This window comes from Trachymyrmex septentrionalis, unplaced genomic scaffold (assembly GCF_001594115.1).
Source record: "Trachymyrmex septentrionalis isolate Tsep2-gDNA-1 unplaced genomic scaffold, Tsep1.0 scaffold5, whole genome shotgun sequence".
Classification (NCBI taxonomy): domain Eukaryota; kingdom Metazoa; phylum Arthropoda; class Insecta; order Hymenoptera; family Formicidae; genus Trachymyrmex; species Trachymyrmex septentrionalis.
In genome coordinates this window covers 1,524,443-1,551,012 of record NW_017305672.1, presented here as the reverse complement: position 1 = coordinate 1,551,012, position 26,570 = coordinate 1,524,443, and the positions used below count along the sequence as shown (strand labels likewise).

The following is a 26,570-nucleotide window of genomic DNA, read 5'->3' as shown; positions in this document are numbered from 1 at the left end:
AATGCGTAATTCTCTCTATATATGTCGATTATTGCGAAGAGTGTTGCTAAGGTCTCGGTAGTCTAAAGGCTCAGGACGCTCGCACGGAATGCAAGAGATCCGGGTTCGACTCCCGGCCGAGGCAATATTTTTTCGCAATAAAATTATTACAGTTTTTAAGATTGGGAAGAATTTGGGGGGATTTATTAATTTCAGATTTATTGTGTGAATCCGATAATTTCATCGGCTCTCAATTTATGTCTGAAAAATTAATTATATACTTTCAATTTTATTGAATGTATATTAAATCAGTAGTTCAACATCTTACTGTGATCTATAAGGCGCTGATTTCAATGTGTTTAATTAATATTATATTTATTTTATTATTTTTCATCTCAAGAAGAAAAAATTTTGAATTTTTATTGTTTCTATGATCCAGCGAGGCACATTTATTGATAGCGCTGCTGTCGTATTTCATGTCTTCACGTGTTCGATGTCTTCATTTTATGTCAATTTCACTCGTAACATACAAACGAAACTTTCCACGACTCCGTGCTCTTATACTGAAGCTTCTAGCTACGTCTGCTTAGCTGACCGCCCCTTTTCCACTTAACCAAATCTTAATCAAAAAGTTATGTAATAATGTGCTATTTATGCGCTATTCATATCCACAAAACAAAAATTTTTGCGCTCATTCCGTTTAGCTAAAAAAAAAATTTTTGTGAGAGGGCTGAGTAGGCAGTCAGTCCATCTCAGTAGGCATCAGTCTCATCCGATAAAAACAATCGATTTGGAAAATTAAATACACAGGATTTATGCGTTATTTATGCGCTACTATTTACGAACATTTTCAATTTTTGCGCTGCAACTTTTAAAGCACTTCTCTCTTAGAACGAACAATCATATTCATCCCTAAGTCGTTTAAAATTGCAAAATTAAATATTCTGACTATGCAAAATAATTTTCTGATTTATGCGCTACTATTTCTAAGTATCTTCGACTTTTGCGCTGCAACCCTAAAGGCACTTCCCTCTTGAAGCGAACAGCCATATTCATCTCTAAACAATGACTCGGATTGTAATGAAATTTCAGTCTGATTACAGTCACAGTCAGAGGCTGTACCCAATTTTCGGTTTCGATTCTGAATCGAAAAAATCCGAAATCCAAGCGGTTTTGGTTTTTCACCAATAACGGTGACCATAACCATTTGGATTTTTTCGGTTACGGTATATGATTATCTACTGTAGAGAAAGGTAATACAACAAGCATAAATTGCACATTTAAGGAAATTCATGTTTACTTTAAGATAATATTGAATTGGAGATATGTAAGCACTAAGCAGTGTAAGGCCCGTTTCTACCAATGCAGTTTAACTTTAATCTCAACTTAGGGCCTTAGCAGAAGGCTTATAATTTTAAGACAGTTCTTGTGCGTTATTAAAGATATGAGATTTAGGCCCAGTTCCGCACAACTCACGGTTAACTTTTAACCGAGATTCAACTTATTCTTTATTTCTTCCTAATTCTAGAATTGAAAAGAGATGAGGAATAAGTTGAACCTCGGTTAAGAGTTAACCGTGAATTGTGGAACTAATTATAAAATACTGTCTTAAGATTATAAGTCAGCCTTTCTGCTAAGACTCTTATTCTTCATTTTTTTCTAATTCTTAAAACTAGAAAAAGATGAAGAGTTAATTGAACCGAGATTAAAATTAAACTGCATTGGTAGAAACAGGCATAAGCACTCTAACTCTGGTGTATAGTAAACAGATCATTTTTTTTTCTTTCTTTGCTGCTGTTTCACTTTTATTATCCTCTATGTCGACTATATCAGCGATTTGTAACGTCGCCAATAATCGTTTACAGCTTTTTGATAATTTTCTAAAGTATTATAATATATTATTTTTACGTAAATTATCATAACCAACCAAGGAAATAAGAACACTCCGTGGACATCCTGTAATATTGCTAAAATCCTTTTCCTCTTTAAGACTCTCCTGTAGTCGCTGTGACAGTCGCAACATTGGATCATGACGTCATAAGTGAGAAATGACACGTTAAAAAGTTTTTTGCATAACATTTGTAAATAAAGAGAATTTAGGTAAAACCAAATAATGAGATTGCTTTAAAACACTTGTAAAAATGGGCGAAGACTATCCTTACTTTCCCCTTGACTCCTTCTGAGTTAGTAAATAGTAGCAAAAGAAACGTGATATGAAAATAGGCTACGCATGCGCATTGAATAAATTTTGATAGACTTTTCGGTTTTCTCGTGCCTTTTACAATTATTTATGGTACTGACTGTCATGGGAGTTAAGGACAATCTTCATCCATTTTTACAAGTGTTGCAAGAACCGACTAACCACAGGCGATCATTCCTCCTCTTTCGCCGTAGGGATATGTATGATTACTACATAATGGGGATATGTATGTTTGGTAGCTGTAGACTGTAGTCGATGATCGTACATACCGAAGAGGTTAAAAAATCCGAACCGAAAACTGGACTAAAACCTAACCATTTTAAAAACATTTTCGGTCCGGTTACGGTTTTGGTCCATTAGCCTGCACAACATTTCGATCCGGTTATCGGTTTTGATTTCGGTCCGGTCTGAATCCCTGCCTTTAAGTCGTTTAAAATTGTAAAATTAAATATTCTGACTATGTATAATAATTCTCTGATTTATGCGCTATTATTTCCAAGCATTTTGGATTTTTGTGCTACAATTCTTAAGGCACTTTCCTCTTGGAGCGAATACTCATATCCAATCCTAAGTCGTTTAAAATTGCAAAACTAAATACTCTGACTATGCAAAATAATTCTCTGATTTATGCGCTACTGTTTCCAAGCATTATTGATTTTTGCGCTGCAATTCTTAAGGCTTCCCTCTTGGAGTGAATAGCCATATTTATTTGGAATTCAAAGCGCATAAATAAAAAATAGACTTCGATTGGATAAGCATGTATTTTCACAATTTTTTATGAATTATAAATATTAATGTTTGCTCCAAGAGAGAAGTGTCTTAAGATTTGCAGCGCCAAAATCGAAAATGCTTTGAAATAGTAGCGCATGAATAACGCATAAATCCTGTGTATTATAATTTTCCAAATCGATTGTTTTTAACAAGCGGGGGAGGGGGGTTGACTGCCTACTCAACCCTTCCACAAAAATTTTTTTTTAGTTATAAACGGAATAAGCGCAAAAATTTTTGTTTATGGATATTGTCGATGCCGTGTGGATATACGGAGGTAGGACCGAATAAAGTGAGTCAAACTTGGTGGGTAAAAGCATGGTTTAGTGAAAAGCGTGTGATCTTAGATACACGTTGTACAGAAGTAAGTAATGTGCAGCAGTACAAAAAGGATCGAGTACAGCTGAGGATTGATATCGATGTATCGACTTGGTGTGAATCGCGATCTCGGCAACAGATATGAATAGCGGATAAATAGCACATTATTACATAATTTTTTCATTAAGATTTGGTTAAATGGGGGGGGGGGGAGCAGCTAGGCAAACGTCTCCTAGTTCTTTTCTACAAGCATAGTATTGTTCTTTGAAATTTTCTGTAGAGCGCTAGCTACTTATTTTAAACGTGCAAAGTCTGAAACTCTTATATGTAACACATATTGTGACGAGCCAATTGCAGAAGCTGATGATAAAACTATAATTTTTAATTTTTTTTCGTTTTTTGTATTAAATTGCAGCTGACATCCAGTGTTTTTATCGATAATTTTAATTTAATTGTGAAGAAGAGCATTTTCAATTTGTAAATGCAATTAATAGATATAAGCCAATGAAAATTAATTACACTTCATCGGTAAAATAGAACAAGTATCTCCCCCTTAAGAGAAATTAATTTTTTCTTTAAAATTTTATTTTATGTTCTGTTGTTGGTGAATAATGAATTAAAAACCAAAAATAGGTAATCTTCAAAATTTGATTTTACTGCTAAGGGATGATTTTGGACTGCAAAAGATTGTTTATTACATGTCAGAATATTTTCTATGTATAACTAAAGTTTTATAATTTTTTGAATTTTCGAGTTGGGATTTTTTCTTGTAAAAAAAACAGTTTAGTGTGATTGGTTGGGTTTATGAATTTTTGAAGTTTATCGATTATACTATATATGTTTCACAAAATAAAGACAATTTTTTTTGATATACAAAATTAAAACTAATTTATAAGTTTTTGCAATTGTTAGTATTTGTAAAAGTGATCTAAAATATATTTTAATAATGCAATTATATTATAATGTTTTAATTTTTTATATGATTATTCGATAAAATATATGCGGGTGTCCGAACTTCCATGAGCGATAGTGTATGCAGGGTGGGCCAAAAGTCTGGATACACCCAAATATCTTACAAATGATGCATCTTAGAAAAAAAATGTTTTTTACAAAAGTTGTAAGGCTTAAAAAGACGCATTCAACTAATAGTTATTTGATTCTAAGATGGCGTTGTCAAGGTCAGGTTAAGGTCAACATGACCAAACATTTTTAAAATGGAACTCCCCCTTTTTTATTACATATTCTTGTAGATTGTCTCGAGATTTCCAAAACACTATATTTAAGTTCATTTTTATTAAATACTTTGCAAGTTGTAAGGCTTGAAAGTTACAGTACCGCCGACATTAGCATTAAGCAAGATGTCCAACCGACAGGCTAAAACCTTTTGAATGTTGTTCAGGATCATGTCCTGAATAACATTTATTGAGATCAAGGTTATTGGAGATTGTTTCTCTTATTATATTTTCATTTTTACATAAAAATGAATTTTTAGTGCAAAAATGAAAATAAGAGAAACAATCTCCTTGAAACAATGACCTTGATCTTAACAAATGTTATTCAGGACATGATCTTGAATAATATTCAAGAGGTAGGTTTTAACCGTCGGTCGGATATCTTGGGTAATGCTAGTGCCGACGGTACTGTAACTTATAACTCGCAAAATATTTAATGAAAATGAACTTAATTATAGTGTTTTGGAAATCTCGAGAAACTACAAGAATATGTAATGAAAAAGTGAGGGTTTCCATTTAAAACATATTCATGTTGACCTTGAAAACGCCATCCTAGGTTAAATAACTTCTATCGTTGAATGTCTTTTTAAGCCTTACAACTTTTGTAAGAAATATTTTTTTTTTAAATGCATCGTTTATGAGATATTTGGGTGTCTAAACTTTTGGCCCACCCTGTATACAGGGTGTCCCGCAATTATTGACAAAGCAATCTTGTGTAGGTAAAGCGAACTAAACTCAGTCTATAAGAATCCTCTACCATTTTGCAATTTTTGCAATGGCTAACAATATATTAATTTTTAAAGATAGCTAAATAAGCGCATTTGCCCGACCTACTAGTGTCAAGTGTACGCTCCTCTATGCGCGGACTGCGGAGAGTAGGAATTGCCTGGCAAGCGCGTCACTCGAGCCATAGCGTTTATTGAGCGCTTACCAGGCAATTCCAACTCTCCGCGGAGAGAGAGATGTACACTTGGTAGTAGTAGACCGGGCTAATGCGCTTATTTAGCCATCTTCAAAAGTTAAAATTGAAAAATAAAAATCATATTTTGTTAATCATTACGAAAATTGCAAAATGGTAGAGGACTTTTTGACTGAATTTAGTCCATTCTCTCTACACAAAAGCGCTCTGTCAATAATTGCGGGACACTCTCGACCGTCGATTTATAACGACAGTAAATTAATTTTATAGGGCTCTTGATATTCAAAAATAATATTACAATAAACCGGGCAAATAAGAACTATTATACAATTATTATTTGTGTACGTTATACAAAAAATTATTTATTCTTGATGTATACATAAATTAATCCACGTTTCGACTGCTCGTTTCAGCTATTTTCAGGATAATAACCAATAAATTAAGTACTATTATTATAAATAAAATGTAGGCGCGTTTCCACGTACCTCGAGTCGTCCCCCATTGTGTGAACGACTCTTCTTAATCAATTATATGATTTTTAAGTTCTGTATATAAGAATATATATAAATTGAGGAACTGCATTATGTTATACGTAAAATGTGTTAATAAACCGGTTTTATTGAGAAAATGCACCTTCATTCTGTTAAAAAATCTTCAGCACAAATTATATAATTCTGCAAAAGTTATTAGACATGTGTCCACGTCGGAGTTTGAAGTACATTTAATGTAATTTGTGTAGGTCAATGTGATATAGAGATAAAATAAATATAAAAGTAAATATAATTTAACAAATCCGAATTTAACATCCGAATATATACCGGGTGTTTCAGACCACCTGTCCTACCCTTTTATCTTTGCAGGATAAGGTTCAATCGAAAAAGTGTTCAGACAAAAGTTGTAGGGTTTCAAAAGATCTATTTTTTGGTGCTATGAGTTTGACCTCGAGTGGCATTGCCAAGGTCACGTCAAAGTCACGTCGATTTTTTTAAACAGAAACTCTAATTTTTTATTGCATATTCTTGTAGCTTGCTCAAAAATTTTCAAAACACTATAATTAAGTTCATTTTCATTAAGTACTTTTTGAGTTTTAAGGCTTGAAGATTACAGTACCTCCGGCATTAGTATTATCTAAGATATCCAAATGATGGTCATAACTTTTTAAATTATACGGGGTCATAACGTTGACATTTGTCAAAATGAAGACCTTTTGTGGTTGTTCCTCTTATTTCCATTTTTAGAGTAAAATCAAGGTAATAGTTTCTATCAAAAAATTATAATAAGTAAATCGAGTGCACACTATCGAATGGAAATACCTATTTTAAATCCCCAGTTTTGAACGGAAATGAGCTGGTGCCGGTTTTATGGAGGAGAACAGGTAAAATTTATTGTCTGGATCTCGGCTTCCCAAGGTATTCCTTCAGTGTCTTTCGGGTCGATTCGCTTATGTCACATTCTGTTAGCGTGCGTTGTTTACATAGAATCAATTTTTAAAGGTTTGGGTTTCCGTGTTGTGTATACAGAAATCGCTTAATGCCGGTGAAAAGCGAGGGAAGTGCAAATTGTGCAAAAATACAATCACCACTCTCAAATGTAACAAATGTTTTTATTTTACTTGCAAAAAACATTCAACGACAACTATTATTTACAATAATTGTAATACGACTGAAAGTGAATAAAACTTTTTTTTCGTATTTCAATGTTTCTAATATAATATACCATAATGCAATACTTATTTTTTAAAATAAATGCTCAATAATCATTTATATATCATAAACTTTCATTGCATAATGCTTATTTGATAATATTATGCTTTAACCTTTCGAATTTTCAGTCTTATTCTACGGTGTTCTTTGTACACCCGCTGTTAATAATGCTGAGTGACATATTAAAATCTGTAATCAATTGTTATTGCGAAAAATATTACCTTGGCCGGAAGTCGAACCTGGATCTCTTGCTTTCCGGGCGAACGTCCTAAGCCTTTAGACCACCGAGGCTTTAGTAATATTCTTTGCAATAATTAGCATATAAAGGAACAATGTCTATTTAGGCGACGTAAATAAACAATATATTATAGGACCGTATATGTGAACATGTACACTACATTTTCATTTTTGTTAAAGTTGGGCGCCAGGTCCACATCGGTCATAATATATGATATACTAATAATTATTATGTATGTAATAATATATTATAAGTAATATTATAAGTATACTGATAATGATTTAAAGGAAAATAATGTATTGAAAAGAAAAATGAAATGAATATGTGTATCCCTATAGGACAAGACAACAGCAGTGGCCCATTGTATCTCGTATCAAAAGGAAGAAAAATCTCTCTGAAGCAGCATAGAATGGGTGAGAATTTATTAAATTGCCTTTATATTTTGCAGTTTCTAGTAGCTACTTAGAAGCTCAATAGTAATTAGCTCATAATACTGAGTTTTTATTTTGATAAATTGCGTGGATGATTTAGGACAGATGTGAATCTGTTTATTAAAAGAAATTTATTAAAAGCGTTAACTGATAAAAGTCTGCAAGAGTTAAGAGGCAGACCAACTGATCATGTTATTTGCGATGTATAGTAGATATACAGGGTTTATCCAATTTGTAATTGGCATACACTACAAGTTAAGCATTTTATCCCGAATCTATTAAGCCTAATAATTTGTTGAGTTCCAGCGTAGTTAATTAATAAATCATTTTTTATAATTTACGGGTATAAAAACGAATTTTAAAACAAATACGTTACTGACAAATACATTATTTATAAGTTTTCAAAATGCTCTTCATTTTGTTATATCCATCGCTTTATTATTTTTTGTAATATATTTTTCATATATATTATAAATATATACATATTTTATTTTTATTGTATGCATAACGTAGATGAGGGTGACTTGGGATAAGTTTTGCCATATTTCGACTGTAACTTCTAGCGTTTTAACACAATTATTTTGACTCTTTATGTATAAGTTTTTTGAACCAAATAATCGTCCCCCTATTTAAAAAAAAAATATATTTTGTATCCTTTTATTTTTTAAATCAAAGTCAAGTGTCTCAAGTTACCTTCATGAAGGCAATTTGGAACAGCATATATTTTATGGATATCTAAATGTGTTCGCGGAATTTTGGAACGCACTAAGCAATGAGGTGACTAAGGAAAGTTCCATTCTATATCCAAAAGGAAAAGGAAATAATAAATCTATCAGAATAATGATTTATCGTTATTTGAATTGCACATTTGTTTGAATTCTAAATATAAATAATTTTTCTGTAACAAAAACATTAAATGTAAACTGTAATACTGTAATATTATAAACTTAATAGTAATACTTAATATTATAGTAACAAAAAATTTTAAATAAATTTTTTAGATTTTTTTATTGCAAATTTTTCTCTTATTTTTATTATTATTATAATTAAAATACCGTAATTTGAATTATTTTCTATCGATTCAAGAATCCTTCTACGTTTTGTCTCATTGTGTTGAATGTTTATTTAAACATGTCCATGATGATAGACTGACCTGGAGGCACATTGTTTTTTTCTTACGCTGAACTTCACTTTGTTTTAAGCAATCTTCAAACGCTTTGGCCTAAACATTTTTATTGTCCTCTGATAATTTCTTTAAAACTTGATTTCTATCATAGGGAATTAACCTATAGGCTTTAAAGCCAGGTATTGCATTTTGCTTTATATTTTTTATCAACTCTACAATTGTTTTCAATAATGCAGGAAAAAGTGTCTTTGGTACCTTTCCTCGGTTTTTATTTTTCCAATCAAATAAAGTATTATAGATTTCTATGCTCTCTTCAGAGGACGGAAGAATAACACATCTAAAGACTGAGTTAAGTGCGTACTGTTGGGTGGCAGTAAGATGAAACATATGTCGTGTCTCTCACATTGTTCTATCACAGATACAGATATGTGACTCCCAAGATTGTCGCCAATTATTGCTTTGATTCTTTCTCATTTATGTAAATATGTTAGTGCAACTTTTGTGAACTAGTCTTCACAGGGAGCTATTAAACCAACCACTGGAACTGCAATTGTAAGCAGTTCTCTCTGGACCTCCTTCTATCCATACATTATAAACGTGTTTAGCTTTATAAACGACATAGGGCGCTAACAACTGTTCGTCACCAGCAATTGCAAACATAATAGATATGCTACTTTTTGTTATATCAATTATTTCCGGACGTTTTATATCTTTATGAATTACCATTTCTTACCCTGGATCATCACACATGTTGGTTTCATCAAAGTTGATTAAGTTGCCTGGATTTATACCAGCAAAAGTCATTTCTAAATTATTAAAATAATCATTGATTATATTCCTAGAGATCATTGCGCGAGATCGCTTAACACAAAGACTTGGATAATTTTTATGTTGTTTTATAAATTCTTGTAACCAAAAGTGATCAGGTAAAGTGACCATGAAATATTTTTATTCTAATATAGTCGAGATACTTCTCGACTATATGTTTTAAGTCTGTTGGAGTAAGTGGAAAGTCCCATTTAACTGCAGTGAATAATTCGTGTATGATGTGGTTCTCGTCGGCTTTTGTTAATACGGTCTGACCTCCTGGAGAATGAAAATTTAGATCTTTAAATTTGCGGTATAAAGTTGACTTCGAAATGCCATAAGCTTCAGCAGCTGAGATTTACGTAAGGATTTGCGTCCCTTAGCAACATCCTCTAATGCGTCATTAAGAGTTTTCTCATCGAAGTCTTTGTATCTTCTCGTTTGCCCGGCTTCCGTTTATATGTTGTAGGCATTTTTTTATTAATTTTGTTCCAAGTCATCTACAAAAACAAATATTTTAATAAAAACAATAATTATAGGTTATGTTTACAATCATAGAGTTTTAAATTCGCTTTATATTCACAAAATATGCCACTTTATGGTAAATGTAATAAGATTAATTAAAAAAATTATTATCTGAGTTTCAGTAAGTTAAAGTTGTCTTATTCAACAATTGCTCAATTTGCCTTGTCGTCTTTCTGATTTTTTTATTACTATTGTTAAAGTGATTAAAGGCTATCGTAATAATTTAAATACATTAATCGATAAGGAAGAAAATGATAATTTTTTAAGCTTCTTCTAGTGAATTATAGAGGGAGACAACGGCTGAATGTAATAAATGTACATTCTGTCCCAAGTCACCTGCACTTTTCCAAATCACTTTTATCTACAGTAACTCATTTAATTATATCGTTTTTACTTTATTTTAAAATCTTTTTATCTAGCTTTATCTAGTTGCGAAGGCGGAATTTAATTTATCAACTATTTCTCGGTTTCTATTAGATTCTTATAAATAAAATTTCTTTAATCCTCAATTAGCGCACTATATCTTATTCGAGATTTTGGAGCACATAGGTTTGTGTTAAGATGAAATCACACGATGCTTAATTTCTTGAATGATAAGCATACATGCATGCTGCTATGCTTGCTTTGATGTATACAGTTTGATGTTTGATAAATAACTATGAAATTAGCAATTATTTCTTTTGATTGCAAGGGAATAAGCTATGAAGTAATCCATAATATATATAAAAATCATGTATATGCAGCATGCAGCGCTTAATGCATGAACGAATTCTAGCATACATCAGGCATGATTGTATGCATGCTATTATTCAAGAAATTGAGCATTGTGTGATTCCATCTTTACTACGATGTTTTCAATTGCATATATCTTTATATGTAATGCACAGAACTTGAACAATTTTTTTTTAATTGGTATATCAAAGGATCACAAAGAAGAATGAATAGACGTGGAAATTGAAAAATGGAATCCGTATTACAAATCAAACTAACCAAGACTCATTGCATAGTCAATGGGGACGTTAGTAAAGAAGTTCACAACATCTAGTGACATTAACTGAAATTCATCAGTCTACCATCAAGTTCCTTAACAAGTTTAAAACTATTTTCAATATGACTATCTGCCTTAGGAATTGTTTTTATGATAATATTATGAAGAAACACTGCTAACGAATATAAAGGGCTATTTATCGAAGAAACTATTATACGAAAGGGACAGTCCTGCTTATGTATCTTCGGAAGAGCGTAAGCTCTCGGAAATATCCCATCATTACTTAACAAACTTCTGTGGAATTAACTATATACTTTTTTTCTTTCCAACTAACTAATAAAGCGTAAGCCCGTTATCATCCTTTTCGTCCGATCCCTTTCAACTATCTAATAAGTATTTACATCCTGAAGCATCTCATTTACCCTGGAAATGTACATCTGTCTATCCAATACTACCGTCACATTCCTCTTATCTGCACGAATAAAAATAATCCTATTATTCATATCCCTTAAAAAAAATCCTAGTGTCTTTCACTAGCTGTGACAAACTCCTATCTACCTCCGTAGAGGCGTAATATGTAGGGGTAGTATGTTCCCGAATATAGGTAACAAAGCTAAGCTATTTAGTACAAGAAATGAGTAGTTTGAGATCGAGATCCGCTCATCAATAGGCAATTTGTAAATATTACTTTCAATACACTTAATAAGATCAACCGTTAAATCCAATCTATTGTTTAAAGGTAAGGCAAAGTTATCTCCCAATTGTAAAAAGTTCTGTATTGTTAGGAGGTATGGACGGTTGATAGATTCACGAACCAGCCATTCCTAAATGAAGGAGAAGGAATCAGTGGAAAAAAGGACTGAAAATTAATCTGCATTTTTCTAACTGTCTCAACATTTGGATTCTGTACGTTAGGATACAATGACAACTTAACATTAACACTCCAACATTTTATCCCTGCCATCAATGTCAACAGCGGACATTTTCTTCTGATAATACTGAATAGGCCTGATATTTTTAATATTATTAGGTGTAGTAAAAAGTCATCGCGTATTTTTAAAAGACATCTATCAGTAAAAACCGCAATTACTTTCTTACCAACAATATAAATATATCTTGATAGAGTAAAGTTTCAGCTTTAAAAATCTCTTTTTTAAATTATACGATACGACAATTTTTAATGGAGTTATGAGCAATTAAAGTCAAAATAATTCTTTTATTTAATCCGCGATAACTCAGTAATCAAAAGTCGTAGGAATATAAAAAAAAAAAACGATTTTGTAGGGAATGTATCAAGCTTTTACGATAGGTAATCGAAAATTTTCTCAAATTCGTTTTGGACACGTTACAAATCCACAAAGTGAAAAGAAAATTTTTCGTCTTTTTCAGCTTCAGTTTTTGTAAAAATTTTTATGTAAAAATTATCAAACTCATATAAACTTAAAAAATGTGATAAGCTTTTAAAAGTAGAGATTTCAAGCTTTAAAACCCTTTTTTTAAATTTGAATTTCATTCATTATTGACGAAGATATTGTATATACAACTTTGAGCTAAAAAATACGCGATAACTTTTTACTACACCTAATATTATTTAGTAATTCTTCCTTCCGCTTTAACAACAGCCAGCTATACTTCGAATCAATTCTACTCTTTTTGCACAAGAAGAAAAGGTATGAAGATGCCCGTTTTATCAAAAAAGGAGTTGCAAATATGGATAGGAAGGGGAAATAGTACGTGCAAATCGGAAAAGTATCCAAATGGAATCTATTTTTCTATAAGTATCATTCAATTTTAACTTAAAGATATTTACAACACATTGATGTTTAATATATTCAAATTTTTTAACTGAATTGTTTCCAAAAAATTCCAATTTAAACCTATATAGCCGATGCAAGTGAGGTCGGATAACATTGTTTGCAATACAGTACCTGATGAATCTAGCATAAAAGACTTTTAGTTAAACAAATAGTGATTAATCCACGACTTTAGTAATTTAACTGTTTTCGATCCAAAAACAGAATAAATAAATTGAAAAAAGAAAAATATTGAGGTAAACGCATATTTACAGCCTGCATATAATAAAATGGAAAATTTTTCAAGCTTTTTTGTAAGCTTCAATAATACTAGCTAAAACTAAAAGTGACTCACTGTGTCTAATACTGACTGGCCAAAATATCGAGAACCGGTTTTTGAATAATTCATAGTAATGTTTGCGATATATATAGTTTGTGATTTTGATTTGTGATTTGTAATCAGGGTGAGCGTTCTTATTTTCTGGATAATTAATTATAAAATATAAATAGTAAAGAGCATACAGCCACAAAATAGATGTAAAAATGAGTCATATATTTAAAAAATTTCACAAAAAATGAATAAATATACGTTTCTAATTAGACGTTTCTAGTAGACGGTATAATTAATTTAAAAAAATTTTTAAATCCATTCTTTTTTTTTTTATTCTTTAATAGAACTGGGAAATTTCGTATTTTTACACGAATTTTGCACTTCGCTCTTTGAGATAGCAGGAATTGTAACAGAGCTTTGTATCATAATATTAACATTTCTCTCATCTATCTTGACTTATTTTCAAGCTGTTCAATCTTTACAACAAGCGAAGAGAAAAACACTATTTCACTTTGTTTTAATTTTGTAAACTTTTCGCTTGTAATTTTATGTATTTTTTTCAATAATCTTATTTAATTATAACACATCTTCCGACTACTATTCTTTTCAATAATTTTATTTTATTGTAACATCGTCCGATTACTGCGAATTTTCTTGTTTGTAATATTTTATTAATTGTCATCTTTTATGTACTGATGATGGTCAAATCTTGACCGAAACGTCTACTTATTCATTTTTTATGAAATTTTTTAAATATATGACTCATTTTTACATCTATTGTTGTGGCTGTATGCTCTTTACTATTTATATTTTGTATTTGTTTGGCTACCTTTGAATATTTTTACTTTTAATTAATTATAATTTTAAGGTTTCTGATAAATGAGTTTTTCATATTCTCCATTTCGATATTTCCATTATTTTCTTTTTTTCGTTCATTTTTCTTTTTTCTTTTTTTTTTTTTACTGTTTTTGGCGTTTAAATTCTCGAGGTAGGGAAGCTCATCATGATAGAATAATTTTTATTCACAGTTTATTTATGTTAATTTGTGTTGTCTCTGAGGAGGGCTCAAAAGTGAGCCAAAACATATAAGCGCGTTTTAGTGAATAAAGAAGTTTCATACTTTATAGATATATTATTGTATTTGCGCGACGTCTTCTGCGATTGACTCCTACTGCTCGTAACCTTTCCAGTTCCTTGAAAAATTGAAAATATTCGAATTTTGGGAAAAAAACAGAAAATATTTTAATTTTTGAAAAACATGGTTTTTTTGAAAATTCGTAGTTCCGAGAGGAAAACTGTTAGAGAGATTTTAGCGGGATTTTAAACGTAATCGAACATATTTTGAGAAAAACAAAATTGTTATTTCGATTATTTAAAAAAAAAACATTTTTTGTTATATGGAATTCGATACTCTAATAAATAAAAAATAAAAATAAAATAAATTATGTTAAGAAGGAAATAAAAGAATTATGTTAAGCTACGAGCAAAAGAGTAACAAAATGTAATGTACGTAATAAAAACAAACATTTATATTAATAAAAGTAAAAATAAAAATAAAAATATGCTTACATTAAACTTGACGTTTCGACTCCGATCGGGTCATTTTCAAAGTTATAAGAATAATATATAATATAAAATAGTTAATTACAAAATAAGTTAAACAAGGACGACTACTTGTAAAAATTCGATGACGAGAAACGATGATCGAAAAGTAGAAATTCGAATATTTAGGCCCTTACTATATTTCTAAAATTATTGCTGAGTACGTGTAGTTAAACAAAAGATAGATCCTGGATTTGCGCCATGATTTAATTTCAAAAATTATCGCTGAGTATAAGTACATCATTGATAATGCCGTAGAGTATAAAAATATTGCTGATAATGCCATTACGTCTGCCAATAATTAATAAATCCTTGTAATAAAAGGTTAGACTGAATTCTATAAATATAAAAGTGAATTGTGTAAATTTTTGAAATGTACAATAAATGTAGTTATCAGCAAAAATAGTGAATAATATTAAGATTGAAATTATCAAGAAATAAAGATTGAAAATTCGTAAAATATAGTGAATTGTATAAAATAATATGTATAAAGTGTAAAATCCAGTAATATAAGTAACGGAATTTAAAAAAAATACATATACGAGCACATATAGAGCATAAATATATATAAATCTTAATCGATAATATAAGTAAAATAGAATTCAATAAATATACATCTATAGAGGATAAATAACGGTAAAATAAATCTGAAAACAATAAAAGTAAAATATGTAAAATTTAAAACGTATAACAGTAATAACGTTAATATAAACCTGTATACAATAAAAATAAAATATATAAGATGTAAACGTATAGTTATTCGTAAAAGAGAAAAGGTATCTTAAATTCGTAATCTATGGTGGTCTAATAATGAAATTGTAGTGTCATAAGATAAAAGTATATCAAAAAAATAAATTGTAATATAATTAAACATAGCTGAAGCAGTATTGCGATAAAGACCAGTCTTTATTGTCAGCGAGTAATGAAAATGACGATCTGTAGGAAACGAACTAAGGAGAGGAAGGGGAAAAAAAGGAACTAGGAGGGGGAAAGAGATTGTATGATAGAAAGATATGGTATATAGGAATCAGGTAATAATTCCGTATTATTGTGCCTGTTTAAGCCCTGTTTTTGTCTCTTAATGTGAACTATTTCCGAAATTAAGCATTTATCATATGATGGTTCACTATCAAAAATTCTGACATTATTCCAATTGAAATTATAGTTGCAAATTGTTCTATGGTCCGTAATGACAGAGGGAGATTCCGATTTTTTCTTATGTCTGACATATGTTCTTGTAGTTTAGTCTCCTTTTCGTTTGGCCTACATAACTAACTTCGCAATTTCTATATGATATTTTATAAACTACGCCCTGATGGGAGAGAGAGTCAAGTTTGTCTTTATCTCTCTTAATGTAATTTTTTAAAGTGTACGGAATAGAATAAGGTAATTTACACCTCAGTTTGAGGGCTATGGATAAAAAACTATCAGAAACTCGTTTGGCATAAGGTATAGTGAAAAACTTCTGTGTGGCCTTCATTTTTTTACGTAAATTAACGTCTATATTATTAGTATTATGAATGTGGAAATTCAATCTTTTTTGTATAGTCGAAAAATAAAATTCAAAGGATAACTGTTATCTAAAAAAATATTAATAGTCTCAGTCATATTTTTATGGTGAATTGTGGATGGGATAAAAGTATTGATTTTATCAACTGCACCGATGATAACACCCAAATATGACAAGTCGGATCAGAGTAAAAACTGAGGAATCTGTCCGAGAAAATTGGCTTATTGGTATTTATCGAAAATAATTCTGTTATTAATAGTTATAATAATAGTCGTGTTCAAGAAATTTAACTTTTTATCCTCACTTATCTCCATAGTGAATTGAAGTCTTGGAAACGAATTAAAAATGTTTTTTATGTCATTTAAAGTATCATCTGGAGCTGCTAAAATGATGTCGTCATAGAGATGTAAACGACGGAAAAATATTACAATAGAATTTTAGGATAAAAAACTCAGAAATTAATGATTTTTTTCTTTCGGCTTTGACAGTTTTTTACTTGAATATTTTTTTTTAGTATTCCACGATTTCGACGTTGTTGTACTATTATTCCAGAATTTAGTTTTTGTATTTATCCGTAAGATTTTTGTGTAAAAATATTATAGTTATAAAAGTTAAAATATAATGATTTAAAGTATATTTATAATGTCGATTGCCATAAATATACCTTATCTTCCACTATTATTTGAATGATAGTTTATAGTATTCATACTGTATTTCAATTTTAAAAGTTATTAAGTGTTCCATACTGCCATTAATAAAAATAATACTTTAGTCGACTAATTGACACTGTTTTTGTTGTATACTGTAATTGTAATTATACATATTCTAAACTTAAATTAATGAGACAACGTTCCTCGGATCTCGTGATGAATATTATATTGGGATGTTGCCTTAAAATAATTAAAATATGAAATACAAAGTAATTAAAATATAAAGTACAATTATAACCAATATGCAACAAAATAGTCTATTATGCTCGTAAAGTATTATCTGTATTAATAAAATTATTTATTTAGCTTTTAAATATAAAATATCGTCTAAGATGGTTTGTCCAAATATGATGAAAAAACAAAATATCTTTAAAATTTATATAAAACTAATTTAAGTATTAATAAATATCTGTATGAAGTTTGGGATAGATTTATCGTGTAGTTATTGAGTATAATCGGTCAGAAAATTACCTTTTCACTCGATGTTTAACATTGCGCTTATGGCGGCCGAGATGCATTTGCACATCTATACATCGAAAGCTAATGTACAAGACAGATCGATTCTTAAAATTTGAGAAAAGTTAATTTACCATCTGCTTAATTGTATGCCGCAAAGGTAATGCTGTCGTATGGGAGATGATTGCTTTTGCCTACAAATCGATTGCCTACAAGTATCGTTTGTCTACATTACTTTTGCCGATAGTTCGTTTACATACAAAAATTATTGCCTACATGCATTTTTGCACACAAATAAAAATTTTAGAAACGGAGTTACTTTTGCCTACCATTTGATCAAATTTGACCCGGACTGGTCCATTTAAACCGCGCGCGTAAATTGAATCGGTAAAAATTTTTTTTTTCTAGATTGGTACAACCTTCTCTGACATTCGTGTGAAATTTGAGCGGGATACGTCAGTTAGTGTGTGTTTGGCAGCCATTTGTTTACGACGCAAAAAGTTTCTCTGGCGATTTTTACTATGGAAAAAAAATTGAACAACGAGTTTGCTTGAAATTTTGTGTTTCCAATGGAATTACGGCTACGGAATCATTGAAAATGTTGCAGAAGTGTTTTGGGGAGTCTACTCTATCGCGAACGCAAGTATTTGAGTGGCATAAAGCATTCAGTGAGGGTCGTGAGGTCGTAGAAAACTTGTCTCATGCGAGTCGTCCATCCACCTCTGTTAACGACGATAACATGGAAAAAGTGAAGGAAATTGTGCTTGAAAATCGTCGTGTTGGCATTAGAGAGATAGCAGAAGCTCTCAACATCTCTTATGGATCGACTCAACACATTTTGGTTAATGTTTTGGGTATGAAGCGCATCGCCGCCAGACTCGATAATGCGCCGTCACATTCCAGCCTGATTGTGACTAAATTTTTGGCCAAACACGAAATAAAAGTCATCGCTCAGCCACCGTATTCGCCAGATTTGGCTCCCTGTGACTTTTTTCTGTTTCCGAAACTCAAATATCCGCTCCGGGGAACGCGCCATGAATCGATTGAGGCCATAAAAAGAAATTCGCTGAAGGAACTAAAGGCCATCCCGGCCGAGGCCTATAAGAAGTGTATGAAAAATTGGATTAATCGTTGGCATGCTTGTATTGGCTCAGAAGGAGGCTATTTTAAAGGCGATCATAAAGATTTGTATTAAAATACATAAAATTGTTGTTTTTTTTAACCAGTCCGGGTCAAATTTGATCAGATGGTATATGTATTATTACCTACAAGTATTATTGCTTATACGGGGATCCCCCCGTCGTATGGTATTGAAATGCGATTGAATAAAAAAATGTAATTTGGCTATTTTTCGACGCTTTATATTCGAGCTTGTAGACATGGCAGCGTTGCTCTTCAAATATTAGCGGTTGTGTATAGATTATAATATCGCATAATTTCTTTCAAATAGTATGTAATAGAATATATAGTACACTGTTCGTCCATGCTTATTATTGAATATTATAACAAATATTTACCTTCTAGTAAGTTGCGGGACCGTTGAACGAGAGTAAACGTGCAACGTTGCCACATCTAAAACTCGGCTTCTCTACGCTGATGAAATTTGTGTATTTATTATTATTTTAATTTTATTGAATTCAATTATTAGAAAGAGTGCAATAGAGTTTAAAAAATCAAGTTTTAAATTTTGTACTGCACTATTTCTGATATAATCAATCTTTTTATTAAAGATGTCAGCTTGACTAATATAGTCGGGTTAGAATTACTCTAAATAATTATAACCGATAATGTATACTTAAAAGTATTGATGGTAAGAAAGAAAAACTAAATTCAAAGTTTACGTTGTATAAACCGAACAAATACATATCTTTTATGTTATGCAATCACTAGGAAAATTCAAGAATAAATATAGAAAGTATAATAAGAGACATAAAAATTCTTTTATTTCTTTATTTTTAATTAACAAGACATCTTTGGCAATTATCACAATTTTTTAACTTATAATACAGCTTACACAGCCCTTAGAGTTAGCAAATGAGAATGGATTGAAATGGATTAAAATGGATTCATATTTTCAGAAATATGGATTTATGAATGTTAAAATAAATCCTTTTCAATTCTGAATACATTTTTATTCATTTATAGGAATTGCATAGAGTATATCTCTATGCCTTTCAATTTAAAAATAATATTAGCATTTTCTGTGTTCTATACTATTAATAGTATAGAACACAGATATTACAAATTTTCTAAATCTAAAATTGATTGATACTCGTCAGAGTTATCAGACTCAGATGATTTAACAGATAACTTCATTGTCACAGAAATCAGATAAAGGCGGAAAAATCTCATTTTCAACAAGAAAATCTTTAATATTCAATTTCTTACTGTCCTTGGGTTTAATATCTTTTGTATTAAATATATTTGAGAGTTCCATTTTTTATACAATTACAAGTTTGTTTACCCTCTCATTCAGCAAGCGGTTTTTCTTCTTAATATGAATACATTTATAAATTGACCAAGCTCGCTCACACGAAGCTGTTGTTGGAGGAGTGTTAAATAAACTTGTTGCTATTGATGTTAAGTTTTCAGTACTGCATAGTTCTTTCCATTAAATTGCAGGTTTACAGTATTGTACGGCTGTCCATATGTACACTTGTTTGCCATACTTATTAAATTTTTCGAGTCAATGCATCTATTTAGAACGGAATTCTGCTAAATTTGAAAGCACCTGACAGTTTCAAGTTGGAAGTACTCATACTGTTTTGCAATAAACTCTATAGCTTTAATTTCATAGCTTTTGTTAAGAATTGAACCTTTATACATGGATGAAGCAAGTTTGCAATCATGTGAATAGGTTGACAAATAAATTTAATACGGTTGATTATAATTGTCTCAATGTATTTTACATTTGCAGGTGTGAACGACCCAGCAACCATTTATTAAGAACGTCATTTATTCTCTTTCTAATGATTGCTAAAAACAGTGGGACTTCTGCTAAAGTAGTAGAGTCAGATTCTAAAATAGAAATTGATGTTGCTATAGGTTTTAGCAGATTACATAGAACTTCAATCTGCGGCCAAATATCTTCATCCAAAACAGCTTCTTTTATCTCTACTTGGTTTCACAGCTTCATCAATGACAATAGACTGTGAAGTGCTTTCTTATTTTTCAATACACTTTCACACATAATGTAAGCACCAAACCATCTTGTCTTACATGGAAGCTTTAAGGTCATAGCTTCTTTATTTCCATAGAGTTTCTGAGTAAATACTGCTAAATTAACATGGGAATTTTTCACATATTTAATAATTTTTTTCAGTGTTTTGATAAGATCTTTTAAAAAATCCAGTCTTGTAATATCATAAATTAGAAGATTCAGACCATGAGCAGCACAGCCAAAAGGTAATGTGAAAATAAATTTCATGCACCAGTTTCCACGCAGCCTTCATATTAGCAGTGTTGTCTGTGACAAGTGCTATAAACTTTTTCAATTAATATCTTGTGATTTCTCCATATATAAATGGTGCTGTTTTTCGTTTTTTTCTGTGCTGAATTGTTTTATAAAAAGGTTTAGAAATATAAATAATAAAATTTATTATTCCTTCTTCTCTTGTGTTAGTCCAGCCATCAGTGCATAGAGTAAAAAATTTTGAGTTCTTAATTTTATAATTACGTTTAGATATAATGCGAGATGATATTCTGCAATAAGTGATCCTGCGACTATATACCGTGATAGAGGTTGATAGGCTGGCCTCAATGCTTTGAAAAATGTAAACCAATGTTTATTTTCTAAAATAGAAAAAGGAACTCCACCAGAAATAATAGCTTTTACAAATATTTCATCTTTTCTTGCTCACTTAAGGTTATCTTGTCAGCAAACATATATAGAGAGCTCTGATCTCTTTTTCTTTTCTGAGCTTTCTTTGGTATAATCTCATGGGACATTTGAGACACAGACGAAGATGAATGAGGCTCAGAGACGACAGAAATAGACAAATGAGATTTAGAGACGGCAGAGACAGACGAATGAGGTGACGAATTCAGAGATGGTAGATAGATCATTAGCATCTATATTGTCTTTCTCCTCTTCCAAAATAATTTCATTTACTGTCTTATTCTCAACAGGAGCTGATATTCTCTCTTTAATTCATATTATATATGTTTACAACTCTTTAGTAAGTGTATTCTCATTTTAGTTGCATTATAAAAAGACCAGGTACTTTTGCAACAAAGGTACTTACAACAGGTAATACGTTTCTTATCCTCTGATCGCTCTTTAGTAATCTTAAAATGAGACTACAAGTTACGATCGATGGGCCTTATTCTTATCTAGACTGCTGAAAAAAGTCAAAACGAGGTTATCCTCTCAATCTAAAAAACAGCATTGACGTGTTTTTAAGCAAAATCTTATCGAATTTTGGGATAAAATATTTCTTTCTAATATATTGATTATTATAAACCAGAGAAAAATTGAGCCAAAATACTACTTATTATGTAAATTTTTAACTGAAAACGATAACAAAACCATAGAGAAATTATTGCTCGGATTACTCCCCTGATCTCTCCAAGATCTCGAAGATGTATGATAAGAGATAAGACTATTATATCTCCGGCAAGATACCGCAGATAGCGCCGCAGACTTGTTCTTAATAAAGTGGGTATAAAGAAAGTGGCGCCAAAATGCATGTGCTAATACTGATTGGCTCCGCCATCAAGTATCCTTACTGTTAGTTAGAAAGAAGACAACGTTAAAGAAAGAAGAGGTTAAGATGAGGAATTGCGTCAAATAGATATCCCAGATATAGGATACAAAATGGCGACTTCCGGCTAATTGGCGTCACTCTCTTTATACCCACTCTAGTTCTCAATTCTCAAAATCAAGATTCATACCCCTAGATTATTTAGGTCTGATCGCATTGCTTGAAATTTCCCAAAATTTTTGCACTTAAAGTGATATGATTAGTAGAAAAATAGATTCAGGCATTGAAAAAAGAGAAAGCACAGATGCTGAATGCAAAGAGTGCAAGCAACGCAAAGACTTATTAACCTATTCATCAAGAATTTCAACAGCCAATAATACAATATATTTCCGCTTCAATATAAAATTATAAAGACAAAAGTATTAAAAAGTATCGAAATAATCGAAGAAAAATGAATTCTATTCCTTCTTCTGCATATTTAACATGAATTCTATACGGTTTTCATAAATTTTATATAATTTGATTCAAAAAACCGTTTTTTACAATAAAAAACCAGTTTTACTTGATATTTTTCTCCGAAGTCAAAAATACCGTTTTTTTTACATCTCTAATCGTCTACATACCGAAAATAAAATAATAGTTATGTAGGTAATCTCTTAATTGCTAAAGTTTCTAAATCCTGCATCACAATTTCGGAGATAATAGGAGATAGAGGTGAACCCATAGGGGTACCAAAAATCTGTTTGTAAAATTTACTATTAAAAGAAAAATAAGTGGAGTTTAAAACTAAGTTTATGGAAATTAAAAATTCTTCTAATGATATAGTGGTTTTACAAGAAATATGAACCCATCTTTTACTAATGCTCTTAGCTGCCAATTTTATTGGTAACATTAGTAAAAAGGGAAATAACGTCTAAGGAAGCCATAACATAGTCAGACTAAAAAAATATATCATTTAATTTGTTAACAAAATGAAAGCTATTTTTCACTTGACTAGATGCCTCAGGAATGCTATTATTAGGAATAATATTATGCAAAAATAAAGATAAATAATATAGAGGACTGTTAATAGAAGAAACAATAACTCTTACGGATTACCTGGTTTATGGACTTTATAAGCCGTAAGCTCTGGGTGTATTACCATCTGAGTACCATGAGTCATTTACTTGATATTTTTCTCCGAAGTCAAAAATACCGTTTTTTTTACATCTCTAATCGTCTACATACCGAAAATAAAATAATAGTTATGTAGGTAATCTCTTAATTGCTAAAGTTTCTAAATCCTGCATCACAATTTCGGAGATAATAGGAGATAGAGGTGAACCCATAGGGGTACCAACCAAAAAAGGGGTGGACTTATCTATAAAGCTTTTATTTTTCCATCTGACAAGGAGGCAACGAAGATTATTAGTCATCTTTCTCGCAGGATCCCTGGCAATACTCTATGGTAAGTATCCCTGTCAGAGAGGATAGTCTCCATTTCACTAATGTAATCCGCCCTGTCCAAAACAACTATGATGTTATCCTTGTCAGTTTATGTAATAAATAAATCATTATGATCTTTTATAAACTGATTAGTAATGTTCCAACCAACTAAATAATTGTTTGTCATTACGGCGAGACAAGGGAAAATTATTAGAAAATTTATTGAAAATAGAAATCGTATTGTTTCTGATAAAATTTACAATGTTATTAGGATGATCAAATATATTATTCTCCACACTTTTTATGGAACTCTATTATAATCTTATCAATATTATATTTACTAATAAACCAAAGCTCTCTCCTAGCTGTAAAAGTAGTTGAATCTTCCTTGGAATAGCAATATCACTCAGATTAATAAATCAATTTTCATGAGGAGATGTTTTATTGAACATATTAGGAGAAATATAAACATTCTCAAATTGAATAGTATGATTAAGAGCTATGGAAGCTTTATTGGAGTTAAAATTTGACGCGTAATTATTTAAATCATTCCTGAAATAAATAGACTGACTATTATCTGTAAAAGCCAAAGTATTAATGTTAGAAATTGACGGTTTATTAATTAAAACATTCTCAGATTGAGTAGAAATACTAAAATCTGTAGGATCCAAATTGTTAATGTTAAAATTTTACGAATTATTGTTAGATATAGAGTATCTGTAAGACACGTATCTAATTAAAGATTTGTAAATAATTTGTTTGGATTACCATTTAACCATTTAACATGGTAACCATTTAATTTTATTATCAATTCTAGATGTTTGCTCTAAGAAATAACAGTTATTTAATTTGTCCAGATAAATAAAAAATTACAAGAAACAGGCTCAGGCACAATAACAGACACATAACTGGTCATCTTAAAAATATTTTTTCTGGTGCAATGTAAATAACAATAGGCATCCTTTAACTCTAATCTTTTAGCGCTAAATGCTTAGCGCTATTATATACAGCTCGGGTGTATGTAACCCAGTGCTCTAACTAAGTTAATGGCCTCATAAGAAATAATTATGCGGTAGATATGACAAAATGGATTTTGAAAAACTTGTTTATTGGGACGATTACGATAACTGTGACCCCTCAAAAGTTATTTTTGAAAGTATTTTTAGTAAGAAACACGAGAAAAATAGTAAAAAATTTTATAATCAATATTTAATTTGATAATTATAATTTATTTGATAATCATAATTAATTTAGAAGAGATTATTTCATTTATAGGAATGTCTGAATGTTTCGGTTTCTCATCATATTTATATTATTAGCGTCTCAGATTGATTGTGGTTAATGTCCGAATGTTTCGGCGCACAATCATATCTGAGATAATTAAATTTAAATTAAGAATCTATATTGTATTCATAACATCTAACTTTGACTGATCATTGGCGCTCTCTACTATATGTATATTGTACATTTTGACGGTCGGATCTTATCTCTTATTAATCATAATTCAGTTTTATGATCAATTTGATAATAACTTTTTAATAAACAATTGTCGATTAAAATGTTCTGGAGGTTATTTAGGACATTGACCTTGATAAGATATGACTCTCACCAGTCTTACCCATAGACATAGTAAGTCACGTAAGAGCGTGGTCGAGTTCATGTTATTAGCCTTGAGATAGGTTTGAATAGTTTCATACGATATATCTAAACCTTTCTGCTTCAATTTTGCTTGTTCTTGACGCAGTGTTAAGTCAGGATTCCGCGAAAACAGATTCACTATTTTTTTATTGTTTTTGTCCACTTTGCATATCGAGCCACGTTCCAGTAAATCATCGACATTTTTTGTCACATATCGCTGCACTCACTTCTGTATGATTTCGACTTTTTCATATATTTAGCAGCCGCTAATTGTGACATTTTTGGACCTTTCGGGTGAGTGCAGAGAAACACAACGTGAGGAACACGCTTTATAGCGTGATGCGTATTTGATACTCATGGCGCTTAATGTGATTCTCTTAAGAAAGTTCAATGACAACTGAATTTTCCTTGATAGTGCATAGTCAAGGACAAAGGTGCCCTCTATGGATTCATGATAGATTTAGGGCGATATCTTTTATTAGCTTTGAGTAAGGCCGACCACGCTCTTACTTGACTTACTGTATCTCTAGATTGAACATTGTCAAAAATTTTGGGAGTGGGGTAGCTCTCATTTAGAAAAGGTTGCACACACTTGGTGTAGTGGATTGCTGCATACAATGAATGTAGGAAATGGATTGCACTGGATGTAACAAGTAACTTTATTAAATAGCAAATACAATATCGTATCGCGAAGTCATAAAGTAACTGTCGTGTACAGGACGGCTCTAGAAAGAATGAAAATGTTCTCGAAGGAGTATCTCGGTGGGAGATTCAGTATCGTGTTGCGAGAGCGCGCCATCTGGTCGCAGAGTATGTATGTTACATGAATATACGGCATGAAGTATAACTGAGAGAGTGTGTATATGTAAGTGTAAATATGTCTTCACATTGGTGCAGGCGTTCTCTCTCGTTTTGCGCATGCGATACCTTTGAGAAAGGGAGGAGATTGAAAGAGAGAACGAAAAACTGAAATGTAACAGTTTATAGTCAGAGAGTCTCTGTATATATATATATACAGGGTGCGCCATCTGTTGCGATAGCATCTGAAAGTTGAATAAATTTTGATGTGGGCAAGTTTTTTTATATTTTTTTTTACACAAACTTTATTTATTCCTTTCTATTTTATTTCCATCATGTTTTGAATATAATATCCAACAAATGACCGCCT

At 31.0% G+C, this 26,570-nt stretch overlaps 1 protein-coding gene across 4 annotated transcripts in view; it reads left to right on the top strand.

The window, feature by feature from the left end:
• LOC108751575 (tyrosine-protein kinase PR2) overlaps nt 1–26,570 on the top strand; it is a 350,659-nt gene that overhangs the window by 29,329 nt on the left and 294,760 nt on the right. For 3 of the 4 annotated variants that reach the window (XM_018491812.1, XM_018491813.1, XM_018491814.1), the window contains one exon: nt 7,696–7,770. The exons of the other annotated variant lie outside the window; for it this stretch is intronic. In XM_018491812.1, coding sequence (XP_018347314.1) covers nt 7,767–7,770 — 4 coding nt within the window. In that variant the 5' untranslated portion in view covers nt 7,696–7,766. The remainder of the gene's footprint in view (nt 1–7,695; nt 7,771–26,570) is intronic. 4 annotated transcript variants of the gene reach the window in all.